The 11,714-nt window shown below is 42.3% G+C and overlaps 2 protein-coding genes across 2 annotated transcripts; one reads left to right on the top strand and one right to left on the bottom strand.

Moving 5' to 3' along the window:
- Positions 1–28: 28 nt before the first annotated feature.
- LOC124349597 (leucine-rich repeat-containing protein 15-like) lies at positions 29–3,785 on the bottom strand. The gene is made up of 12 exons (XM_046800338.1): positions 3,368–3,785; positions 3,142–3,190; positions 2,963–3,064; positions 2,594–2,665; positions 2,164–2,235; positions 1,842–1,913; positions 1,494–1,687; positions 1,209–1,425; positions 844–1,080; positions 609–734; positions 388–519; positions 29–312 (listed from the first exon to the last, which is right to left on the bottom strand). The coding sequence occupies exons 1-12, from the start codon at positions 3,717–3,719 to the stop codon at positions 276–278; spliced, it is 1,662 nt and encodes a 553-aa protein (XP_046656294.1). The 5' UTR covers positions 3,720–3,785; the 3' UTR covers positions 29–275.
- Positions 3,786–5,487: 1,702 nt separating this feature from the next.
- On the top strand, positions 5,488–6,509 carry LOC124350021 (RPA-interacting protein B-like). The gene is made up of 3 exons (XM_046800997.1): positions 5,488–5,638; positions 5,724–5,913; positions 5,982–6,509. Exons 1-3 carry the CDS (start codon positions 5,552–5,554, stop codon positions 6,311–6,313), a joined length of 609 nt encoding a protein of 202 aa, XP_046656953.1. The 5' UTR covers positions 5,488–5,551; the 3' UTR covers positions 6,314–6,509.
- The last annotated feature ends 5,205 nt before the right edge of the window (positions 6,510–11,714 follow it).

The raw sequence follows: 11,714 nt of genomic DNA, 5'->3' as shown, positions 1-11,714 counted from the left end.
ATAAAAGGGCGTTACTATAACAGCGACAATTCTTTATTGAGTTATATACTTTACAGGATTAATGCTAGAGCTAGACATTGTAATAATTTAACAGCGAGGCCGACTAAATTCATTAGACCCATCACAAGAAATGGTTGAACTTGGTATGAAATGTAGTACTCATGCATTGATAAGTTGAATTAACTTGAATCAAGGAGTGAAATAAATTATGCGGATATGTCGGTATAGAGAAAGCCAAAGTTATACGACGAAGCGCTGGTTTATACGATCCTCTTTTAACGGACTCTGGCTCGAACCCGATTTTTGATAGACCTGCCATAAAATGAAAAACATTCGCTCTTGAAACTGTAAAAGATCTCCACTCCAATTTTTGACTGTAAAAGTTACATCATAGACGCCCACTGTCCGTCGCAGACGTCGTTAAACGTCATGGTGTAAACAGATTTACCGCCGAGCTCGCCGGGACCGCGGCACTTGGGTTGATAATCCCATATCAAATCAGAGTGTTCGTTGATCCATCTGGAATAGACCAAGAGCAGTTCAAAATAAAAAAACCCCTTTTTTCGTTCTCTAGTCCACGAGATAACCGCAATCAAATTGATCTGTACCTCGTCAGATAAAGGATGGAGCAATCGCAGTGCCAGGGATTCTTGATCAAATTCACGTACTGGAGATTCTTGAGTGGCTCCAGAGTTCCTTCTGGAAGGAACATGAAGTGATTGCTGTCGAGTTGCCTGTCAAAAGATATTCAAAAACATATTCTTGCAAACTCAGTCAAAAAAAGAAAGAAAGAAATAATAATAAATCTCGTCTTTTTTAATATTTTGCGGTTGAATAACTGACATCCGCTGGAGTTTGGGCACGGGCTCGAAGACGTCGTGCGGCAGCGTCGTCAAAAGATTGTTGTTGAGAGCCAGCCACAGCAATTGGGGGAGTCCGATGAAAGCTTCCGAATCAATATCACGGAGATTATTGGAAAGTATGAATAATTTCTCCAGCCGTTCCATGCCAGTGAATACACCGGACGACAGATTTTCCAATAAGTTCCCGCCAATGTGCAGCTCGTGCAACTGTCCCAGACTTTTGAATTAGAAAAAATAAAAATCAGTTTCCCCCTTTGTTAACCATTTCAAATGTATAACTACAATTTTGTGTAATAGAATTGAAGATGTCTATAATCTATTCGTTGCTGGGGAAAAAAAAACAACCTTGAAAAGATTCCGGGGGAGATGTGGACGATGGAATTGCCGGTTAAGACTAGCTGATTCAGACTTGTGAGATCGTGAAAGATCTTGTTTGGCAAGTCGGCGATTTCATTATTCTGCAGCTGAAGCACTTCGACGTCGGCCAATCCGCGAAAGAGTCCCGCAGGCAGGAATTTGACTTTGTTGTCGCTGATTTTAACCGTCTTTAACTTCATTAAACCTATTTTTTGAATTTAAAAAAAAAATTCAAATTCCCCGCGCCATGAGTTGATTGATTGATCGTTATACCGTCGAGGAGTAACGGCGGGAGTTCGGTGAGTTCATTTCGGGACAAGTCGACATCTTCGAGTTGATTAAGACCGCGCAGTAAATACTCGTCCAGTCGCTCTAATTTATTGCTAGACAAATGAAGTACAGTCAGGCGCCTCAGTGTCCGGAATACTCCGACTGGCACCTCACTCAGTTCGTTATTGGAGATATCTCTGCGTTGAAAAAAAAAGATATAACAAATAGGAAATTTTAGATTAGATTTCTCTTTCCCTCATTCAACAACCCATCAACTGGATGGGGGGGGGGGATGAAGCGCACAGTAGACGAAAGAGTCATGTAATAATTAGAAAAAGCCAAAAAACTTGCAGCGTTTCCAGATTGATGTTGGCGATGAATATCTTCTCGTCGAGGACTTTCAGTTTATTTTTGTGTATCTTCCTGCGGGGATGTGGAGAGAGAAAAGAGACGACGCGTCAACAAACAACCGGAATGTATCAAAAGCCAAAATGACTGATGCGGCTCACATCCGCGCTCGCGCTGGATAGGCATCAAATAATCTCATCGCCAATCAAAAAGAAGATGATTGCGAAACGGAGGTTTCATGTTGTGTGTGTATACGTATATATATATCCTCCACGCGCTGGCGCGTTGTGTAATAATAATAATAATAATAAAAACATGCACTCACAGATTGATCAAATTCTCCAGGCTGTCAAATACCGTGTCGGGGAGATACTCGATCTGGTTGTCAAATAAATCCCTTGGGTCGACGAACGTTGACGAAAGAGGCGCCAAACGTTAATTAATCAACGCAGTAATAGAGAAATTGAAACAAGAAACATAATAAATATAGTGGACATAGTCAAATCAGTACAAATAGTATATATAGTCGCCCAGATGGGTTCGTCATCGTCGAGTAACGATCAACATCTCACTAAAATATAATTCTTTTTTGGGCGGAGACCCCAGCCAAAAAAGAAGCTATAGCTACACACGATGACGGAACATGTGCGCTGCTGCTGCTGCTGGCCCAGCGGTTGGAAAACAAACAAAAGAGCAGCAGCAGCAGAGCTATAGCACACAGCAGGAAGATATATATATTTGTCTGACAAACTCACAATTCGTTGAGTAGAATCATGCCTTTGAAGGCGTCCTTGTTGAGCGTGCCGAGTCGATTGGCCCCCATATCCCTGATGGTTGATGATGATGACGGAACATGCAACAAAAAAAAACACGCAGCACAAGCGCGTGATGATGGATGAGAGCTCGCCTTCCCCGCTTATTTTTCACTTCGATTATTATTGGACACAACACAACAACAGCAAACTGCGCTCTCTGTATATAGACGCCCTTGGCGTGCTGTTCATCATTCTTTTTTTCTGGCGCTTGTTTGTCAAATTATTCGTTTACGTCACAATTCAACACATTTGACACGGCCATTTTCGCTGGGAAATGGATATGTACATATAGAAAACATGATAACTTACAAGGCTTTGGTATCGTGCGGGATGTTCTGGCTGCGCGGGACGAAAGTCAAATCCAACCGCCAACACGAAACGGTCCGAGTTTCGGCCGTGCACGTACAAGGCCTAATACGAATTCCAAATTTAATTAATGACACACTCGTTTAGAGTTTAATATCATTTGAAATTGAATTGGTTATTACCCTTCGGAACATTTGTTCCAGCGTGGTACACTCTTGTCCAGCGTCCAAACTACAATCAAATGAAATAATTCAATCATTATTTAAGAAATTTAATATATTCTAATTAGGCCTACACCGGCCTACACGATATGCAAGATATGTAAGAATAACCTAATAAAGTCTATACTATTCTAATGAAGTAATTAGGCCTACTCTTATATACACGAATGAATATCACAAGACCAACCTGACTGTTCCAGACTGCGGATTCTCTGCTCCATCAAATGAATGATTTTCCTGAGCGCATCCTGGGCGTCTTTGCCGGCCCCGACGGCCTGCTGTAGTTCGCCGATCAGGGTCCGACTTTGGCTCTGCACTTTTTCCTTCTCGTCCAGGATGCTGTAGAGCTCGTCCCTGGCCCGTCCGAGCGCATCGCACGGGCTGAGGATACATTGACCCGTGACTTCGTCGACAAAGGGCGTCGGGCCGAGGTCCAGCGGCTTGTACTTGTGGTAAATCGTCCGGCTGGGCGGTGGAGCGCCAGCCTTTGACTCTACAATCACCAAGCCTACCAACAGTATCAATAACAACCGCATCATAATATTGAAAAAACAACCAACGACTGGGTTTTCGGGGGGTGTTGTAAAATGACTCCTGTCAACGTCTCCAGTCGGCCGGATACTAGCCTATTATATGTTCAAGTCCGTGTCAACTCCCACCTCGGTTGTAAAGTGGAAAAAATCATAATAACGCAATAAGACATTTCGCACTGAACCGAGTCGAAATGAATCCAAACAAGTGGAGTGTGTCGAAATATCTAAGACTTCTTTTAAAGCTGCTGTCTATAGACCTTTGGCAAATACTGTACATATCTAAATCGCCTACAATAATGTCCTTATTTCTATCAAAGCGTATAGGCCAAGACTCGTCTCTCTCTCTGCGAACCATGCAATCCTGTTAAATTGTTCGGAGTCGCCGGGGAAAAAGAAAGAAATTCTAAAGAATAAAGGAATAAGGAGATCGTAAAAGAACAGACAAGAAAGAAGAAAAAGAAGACTGTAGAGGTCAAAGAAGAACTAGACTTGTGTGTTTTTTTGGACTCTCTCCAAGCAGAGCTTATAGATATATAGACGGTATATATACTATGTGAACGACAGCTATATAGAACTCTTTTCTCTCTCTCTCTCTCTGCTGCTGTCCGGACTCGATGGACTCTCTCTCGGCATCCTCCCAGCCGTGAGTAATCCATTTTCTCCGGCAAGTTATATAGACGACCGTTATATATACACACACACACAATCGCATCAGTTCCGCCGGCGACGGCAACATCTTCCGGGATATATAGAGTCGTCGTCTCTTTAAACATCTAGATATATAATATAATATAGCCATCATTTGTGTGTATACAAAGTATCACTCTCTCTTTATTTTATTTTTTTTCAGACTCTTCTCTCTCTCTTTTCTGAAAAAACAAGACATAAAAAGGAAAAGATAACGTCATGCATCCTCCTTCAAATATAAAAGAAGAACGTCGATGTCGGAAGATATGGAAAACAAAAGGGGTCCAGCCGTAAAGAAAATAAAGGACGTCATATCCGCGCGCTGGCGCTGGTCTAGAGACGCGCTTGCATATGATGAAACTGTTTCCAATTAAGAAGAGCTTCCATGTCCGTTGCCTTTTTGTTTTTTTGCCACCGTTGATGGTAAACAGTTTTCTATCTCTTTTTCAAGAACGTCAAAAAAGCCGCAGCAGCACGTGCCGCTTCTTCTCTTTTCTTTTTGTACCCAAGCCACTTCAGATGAAAGTAGACCCTTTCACCCCTGTAGTGTGTATACACGACGTCTATTGTTATATTCCTGGCCTTCGCGATAAACATTGTTTTCTCTCTAGCTTATACTTACTTAGACTTCCCCCTTTTCCACCCATCTTAGCGTGTCCTGTTTATTTTCCAAGCCAACAACTTCTCCTTAACTGAGCTTGTTCTTTGCCTTTGTATATTATGTTCGTTTTCCACGACGCCGAAATAACAGCAGTTGCTCTATTGCCCCCTCTCCACTTTGCCTTTGACAATTAAATCTCTCGTTTTTTTTTTTTTTTTTTCAAAATATACGATCAAATAATAGTGCGCAGTTCACCAAGATTTAGCAGACGGAATTTTCTTTAAGCCTTGGGGCTTTGGACATCTATTTTTGGATTGTTTCAAATTGACTTGGTTGAATTTTATGAATATTGACGATGTTGTTGTTGTATAGGAAATTTCAATTTCGCCAAAATGTCATTTATTATTATTTTTTTAATTTAATTTCGTTTATTTTTTCGAGGCGTTGACGGAAGGTTCGCACGCCATTTGGCAACTCCGCGGCGACTTTCAATTTTTCTTGACAGCTCATTTGCAGACGGACGTCAAAGGCGGGAATCAAAACAACCAACATGGAAGCTCATCGCAAATCTTGTTTCGAAGCCTTGCGACACAAAAATGCCTGCTCGATCGATGAACTCAAGTCTAGACTGCGAAAGGTATCAAGATAAATCTGCTCTGCTGCGTGTCTCTGTATTAACGTTCGTTACTTTTTTTCTTGTTTCTAATGTTTCTTGGTGGCAGCTTTACGTCCAAGACTTGAAGGTCAAGCGAGACAAGATATTGAAAGATAAACGAGATATCGTCATTTCAGAGGAAGATGAGGTCGATTTCTATAAACGCTATTGTCGAGAGTTTTTCGGCCGCCATGAGGATCCTGTCGACGTGGATGATGCTCTTTTACACCAAATTTGGGAGGAAATCAGGCTTGAAGGTTTTTGACACTTTGCTTTTTATTTGATTGTCTACAGTTGAATTCATATTTTATTTGTTTTATCTCAGAGATTGAAAAAGCAGAAGCCAACTTGTTTGAAAGCTTGGTTGACCATTCCAGCGGTGACCAAATCGTCTGCCCTGTCTGTCTGAAATTGCCAGCTCAACTGGACAAAAGTCACTGTTTGACCTGCAGCTGCGGTCTCAAGTTCCCGCTGCCAAACCACATTGACCTCAAGGACTTTGAGGCCACTCTCCTGACGGGGAATGACATTCACAGCGAAACCTGCAAGTCCACTCCAATGTATAGGGTCCGTCCAACCAGTGAGAACAGCCTCCAGTTCATCTCCAGCTGCGAGTCTTGCCTCTACTTCAACATCTTCCTAGAGACCCCAATCTAAGGCATGCCAATCTCAATTCTGTACTGTGCCTCATTACTGTGTCTTAATCGTGAATTATTCAATTCTCTTTCGCTCAACAACTAAATCAACAAACAAAAATAGGCATGGATATTTATATATATACATACCCACCCCCGATTTTCCCCCCGCTAGGGGTTATGTGCTCGTATACCTAATAAATTTGTTTATCTCTCTACGGTTGCGCTTTGAAGTCTAGACATTCCTCAAAACGACCGTGGGCCCCAGTTGGAACGAGGGGCAAATTTCGGGATGGCGTTCAAAAAATTCCTCTGACTTAATCTCTCTCTCTCTCTCTCTCGTTCGTCAAAGTAGGAAGAAGAAGAAGACCATTCCAAAAGGAGAAGGGCGGGGGGAAGAAGAAAAAAAAAAGAGACGGGCGGAAAATTGTGAAAAACAAAACGAGAATTGACAAGGAGGGATATATACTATATTCGCTGGCTGCCAGATGTTTCAGCACTTTTCCCCGCGCAGAGTTCCATCGGCTGTGGTATGCACGTCAAGGAGAGAGAAAGGGGGCCGTCCAGGACGAATATGACACACACACGTGAATGTTTCAAATGGGCGGGAGATTCATCTCTCCATGAACTTGTGTGTGTGTACAGCAGGAGCTTCTCTCCCCTCCTCGTTCGGCCCGGGAGAAAATATCTCGGCACGCGACTCTCGCAGCTGCGTCTCTCGCTAAAAACTCTCAAGGGGTTGCTGCAACCGTTGAACAAGAACGAAGCAACAAGACACACACACACACGGGAAAATGTTTGTCTTTTTATTTAATTTTTTTATATTTTTTTTTTTTTTAAACAGTTTGGCGTGCCAACTTCCTTTGGGGCCAGCGGAAGGGACAAATCACGGCCAGCCTCTATTTATTTTATTTTTTTTCTGCGCTGGACTTTCGGGTCGTGAAAATGGCCTATATAATACGAGAGACTCGCCCCTAACTGCTGGTGCTTGAGTAGTTCTTCTTTTGATCTCTCTCTTACACGGGGGTTTCAAAAACTCTGGCGGGTGCTGATTTATTAAGGCTTGGGTAAGTTTGGAGTTTCGAAAATCCCGCGCCAGAAAAAATGCGCAGCGAAAGGTGGACAGGAAGAATATAGCCGGGCGCAGAAGAAGAAGAAGAAGTTCCTTTTCGGCTCATTAAGTCCGGATGAATCATCGACTGCTGTCTTCGCTGCTTTCGCTAGTTGCTAATATAGAATTTCTTTTTCTTTTTTTCTTTTTGCTGGGTTTGGTGGTGTAGTAGTGGGGGAACTGTTTCCTATCAGAATTATTGGCCCCGGTGACTAATACTATTCGTTTCTTTTGCCGACTGGAACAGACGCGCAAAAGGGTTCGCCCGTCACATGTCAAGGGCCCTCCCATTTCTCCTTGGGGTCCTCTCTCGGCTCTCGGCAACTGGGGAAAAAGATGCCAAAATTACAAAATAGTAAAAGATTAGGAAAGACGTACTAACGAGGGGCTGCTGCTGCTCGGCTCCTGCTCGGCTGGAGGATATAGTCTAAAAGTCTGGCTGCTGCTGGCACGGAAGCAGTTGCTTTGCCAACCAAATGGAAACGGTCATCTTTCTTTTTTTCCTTTTTTCCCAACTTTTCTGGCTTCTACCAACCTTTTCCTGTTTGGGAGAAGAGGAAGAAGAAGAAGTAGCGCGCACATCCCCTCCCCCTCCCTTTTTTTTCTCTCCCTTTGGCTCCTGACTCTCTTTATGCGGAACGATTCCGCGCCGGATTGCTGATGGAAGGAAGGAAGAAAAACCAACAAATTCTGTTGAATTGACGCCCAACGGAAATTGAATGATTTTCAAAACATTTCTACATTCGATTGCAGACAAAATGTTATCCACAGCTGACTGGGCAACATTTTGATTTTGATCAAGACATCTAGACTGTGTGTGTGTGGATATGTTTGACGTGGCCTTGATTTAGCCAAATGTTGCAGCTCGATGGGAGACGCGATGATTATGTCTTGGAAGAAGAGATTGGGAGGACTTTTGGGGGCCGGCGTCGGCGGGTGGACGGTCCGACCTTGGCGTTGCTCGCAACCAGCCATCCCTCACGCCTAATAGCCGCAATAACAGCCCAGTGGCGCTGTTATGTTGTCTTCTCTCTTTGAGATATCTCGGCGGTTTATTATTGAAGTTGGCGCTTTAGTTAAGAGTCCGTCCTACAAAAAAGAAAAAGAAAAATCTGTTTTTTTTTGTGTGTGTTGTTGTTGCTTATAACACAATTTCATTCGACACGGGCAGCAGAGGCTGTGTCTGTTAAAGGCGTTCCGCCGAGGCTCTCTTCCTCCGGCGGATGCTGGAGATTGGTCGCGGCTGTTGTGTTCCAAAACTTTCAGAGACTTGACAGCAGCAGCGCGCACACACAGCCTCCCGTCCCCGGCTAAAGTTAAAAAACATCTTTCTTTGCTGGGCCAGAAAGAAAAAAAGGGGGGTGATAATATTTTGTGTAAGAAATTTTTTTCCTTCCGTCGGATGGATGGAAGACGGATCTATCAGCTGACTTCTTTTTTTTTTATTTTGGATTTCTTTACTATTTTCTTGGCCGCGTGTCGACTGTTGACCTCGCTCCCGTTCAATTTTTTATTTGGTTGTTCCAACCTCTAAAGTCTGTCCGTCTCTCCTGCCCAGCTGTTTGAGTCGGACTCGACCAAACGACACACGTCCCTTTTAAAAAGAGAAGCGCCACCGATGAAGGAAGAGAACCAAAAGGGGAGTGTCTATACCCCATTAGATGCTCCGGCTGCCGCCCCGTGGGTTGTTGCCCCTGTTCCAGCAAAAACGTCCAGCACCAACAAGAAAAAAAATAAACCAAAAAAAATAACCAAAAAGAATTATATATATATCTATCTAAGGGGCGGGTTTGCTGGTGAAGTAGAAGAAGAAGACGCGCAGTTGCCCCTTTTTTCTTTGGGTTCCGGAGCCAAACAGCCACAGCGGGAGGGGGGAAGTCATCGGAACCGCAGTGCTCATAGCGTTCCGCCGCCGGAATTAGATGTATAGTAGTATATGTAGTCTATAGACACATTGATCAGCTGTAGTACATATCTCTCTGGCCAAATAAGATGGATGATGATGGCCATCAGAGAGAGTCTGGTGTGGCGAGAGCCAGTCCCCCCCCCCTCATCCATCGTAGACGGACAAGGAAGGAAAAATAATAAAAAATTCCGTCATTTCTTTTTTATTTTTATTTGAAGGAAAAATATTAAATTCATTTGGGTTTTTCCAATATTATATAATCCTGTTGCTCGACGACGACGACGGAACCAACGCGCGCGCTCCGGATGTGTGTTTGTGCGGAGGAATAAATCCATCAGCGGCTGGATGCGAGTTTCTAAACATCAACAGCTCAAGAATTTTCTTACGCCGGCAAAAGAAAATAATAATGGCCGTCGTCATTAATGAACGAGGTGACGATAGGCGATCGATCTTTGAATTTTAATGATATGAATAAGGAATTATGAATATAGTCTAATCCCCCTACACTGGCCGACGAAGGAGGCGGGTGTAAACCAACTGCCAAGTTCATTTGACGGGAAAGATGACGAAATATTTTAACTTGACGCACTTAACCGCCAATGCCTTGAAAATGTTCATTTGCCTACATGTTCTATTCTTTTGGGTTTTGGATGCTGCCCGTTTCTCCTCCACTCTGGCACTCCCCACATGTATATTAAGTCACCGCACACGAAAGTAGCTAATAGCGAGTTAATCACGGTCATTAATTACTTCATGGTATGTTTCGCGAAACCAATAAATGAGCTACATTCTTTGTAACACATTGCGACGGATATGATTCTTCTTAAGGCTTTAGCCATATAATAACAAGGAAACTGATAAACCAGCGCTTGAGGGTTGACATTATTCATCTACAGTTTCGTAACACTTACAAGATGCAGTTAAATTTATTATTAAGATTGATTTTGCTTGTCCTCTCCACTTTTAATCTTATTGGATGGCAAGAATAGGATCTGGGTGATCTAAATATGGCCAACATGCATTGAGGTTCAGCTAATTCAGTCACCACGTGGTTCACAGGAGAGGAAGTAATCACTCTAATTGAACTGTGCCGAAGCATGGAATATTAATAGACTATCGCTAGAAAAGACGACGATAGCAATAATTATAGATTGAGAATCGCCGAATTACCGAAAAGTAATTGCGAATGTTTCAGATGAAAAACAGATTATTGTCAAATGCATCAAACCAATCAATGCTCACGCGTCAGATCCGTAATACGCTTCAATCATCGGCGACTAAATATGAATGTTAAACAATTGTTCCAGTGTTGATATGAATAGAGGGTGAGAGCGCAGCTGTGGACGCATCGTATCGGATTGCGGAACTGCACACGAAAGTCGCTAATAGCGAATTCATCTCGGCAATTATGCACTCCATGGGTATAGTACCGCGAAACAAATAAATGAGCTATATACATTGTAACATATTGCGACAGATATGATATTTCTAAAGGCATCGGTTAATAATAGCAACAAAATTGATAAGACAGTGCTCGAGCGTTCACATTTTTCAACTTCACTCTTTAAACGCCTATAAGATGTATGTTTGATTTATCGTTTAACTAGAATTAACCAATCCTCTGTCCGATCACAATATTTTGAGGGGTTTCCCTGGTATCATATTGGATCAAATCAACAGCGTGACAAACCAACATCTACATTGGTACGGCTTAAGGACTCAAGGAAATGGTCAATACCTTTTACATAACTATGATGCAGCATAGAATATTAATATTGTATCGCTAGAGAAGACGACGGTGGCAATAATGATAAACTGAGAATCGCCGAATTACCGAAAAATAATTGCGTATGTTTCAGATGATAAACAGAAACTTGTCAAATGCATAAAACAAATTAATGTTCACAAGTCAAATCTGGAATACGCTACAAGGATCAGCGACTATATATGAAAGTAAGACAATTCGGAGAAATAAAATTGCATCTCGCCTTTGTTGATATGATTCAAGTTCGTTCAACATTTCAAAAATGATATCCCCCCCCCAAAAAAAAAAAATTAATACAAAATAATCGAATCAAAAGGAAAATTTGTTGTTTCCTGAAACATTTACGTAAATATTATATTTACATCGACGTCGCAATCATTTTGAAGCCGATTTTCTTCTCTCCTTCCATCGTCCAATTTGAAATAGACTCTGTTATTTTTCGGTGGCCGATAGCCAAGAGGGGATATGACGTCAATCCGGCATCGTATTATATAGCCGGGGCGACCGGATATATCTCGCGTAGTAGTAGAGTATAGTACGTAGTAGACGTAGTAAATAGTATAGACACTTAAGATATATACACAATCTATCCCTTTTGTTTGTTTTTTCAAAAGAAAAAGAAACAAAATTCTTTTTCCTTT

This window comes from Daphnia pulicaria, chromosome 7 (genome assembly GCF_021234035.1).
Source record: "Daphnia pulicaria isolate SC F1-1A chromosome 7, SC_F0-13Bv2, whole genome shotgun sequence".
Classification (NCBI taxonomy): domain Eukaryota; kingdom Metazoa; phylum Arthropoda; class Branchiopoda; order Diplostraca; family Daphniidae; genus Daphnia; species Daphnia pulicaria.
The sequence above is the reverse complement of the archived record's forward strand: the minus strand, read 5'-3'. Positions and strand labels throughout refer to the sequence as shown.

Excerpts from the sequence above, each read along its gene's own strand:
- LOC124349597 (XM_046800338.1), bottom strand. The coding sequence starts at position 3,719 with ATGATGCGGTTGTTATTGATACTGTTGGTAGGCTTGGTGATTGTAGAG. Across the intron at positions 3,065-3,141 it reads TGGAACAAATGTTCCGAAGG|GCCTTGTACGTGCACGGCCG; the intron begins GTAATAACCAAT and ends AATTCGTATTAG. Across the intron at positions 1,688-1,841 it reads AACATCAATCTGGAAACGCT|AGATATCTCCAATAACGAAC; the intron begins GCAAGTTTTTTG and ends TTTTCAACGCAG.
- LOC124350021 (XM_046800997.1), top strand. The coding sequence starts at position 5,552 with ATGGAAGCTCATCGCAAATCTTGTTTCGAAGCCTTGCGACACAAAAAT. Across the intron at positions 5,639-5,723 it reads TCAAGTCTAGACTGCGAAAG|CTTTACGTCCAAGACTTGAA; the intron begins GTATCAAGATAA and ends TCTTGGTGGCAG. Across the intron at positions 5,914-5,981 it reads GGAGGAAATCAGGCTTGAAG|AGATTGAAAAAGCAGAAGCC; the intron begins GTTTTTGACACT and ends GTTTTATCTCAG.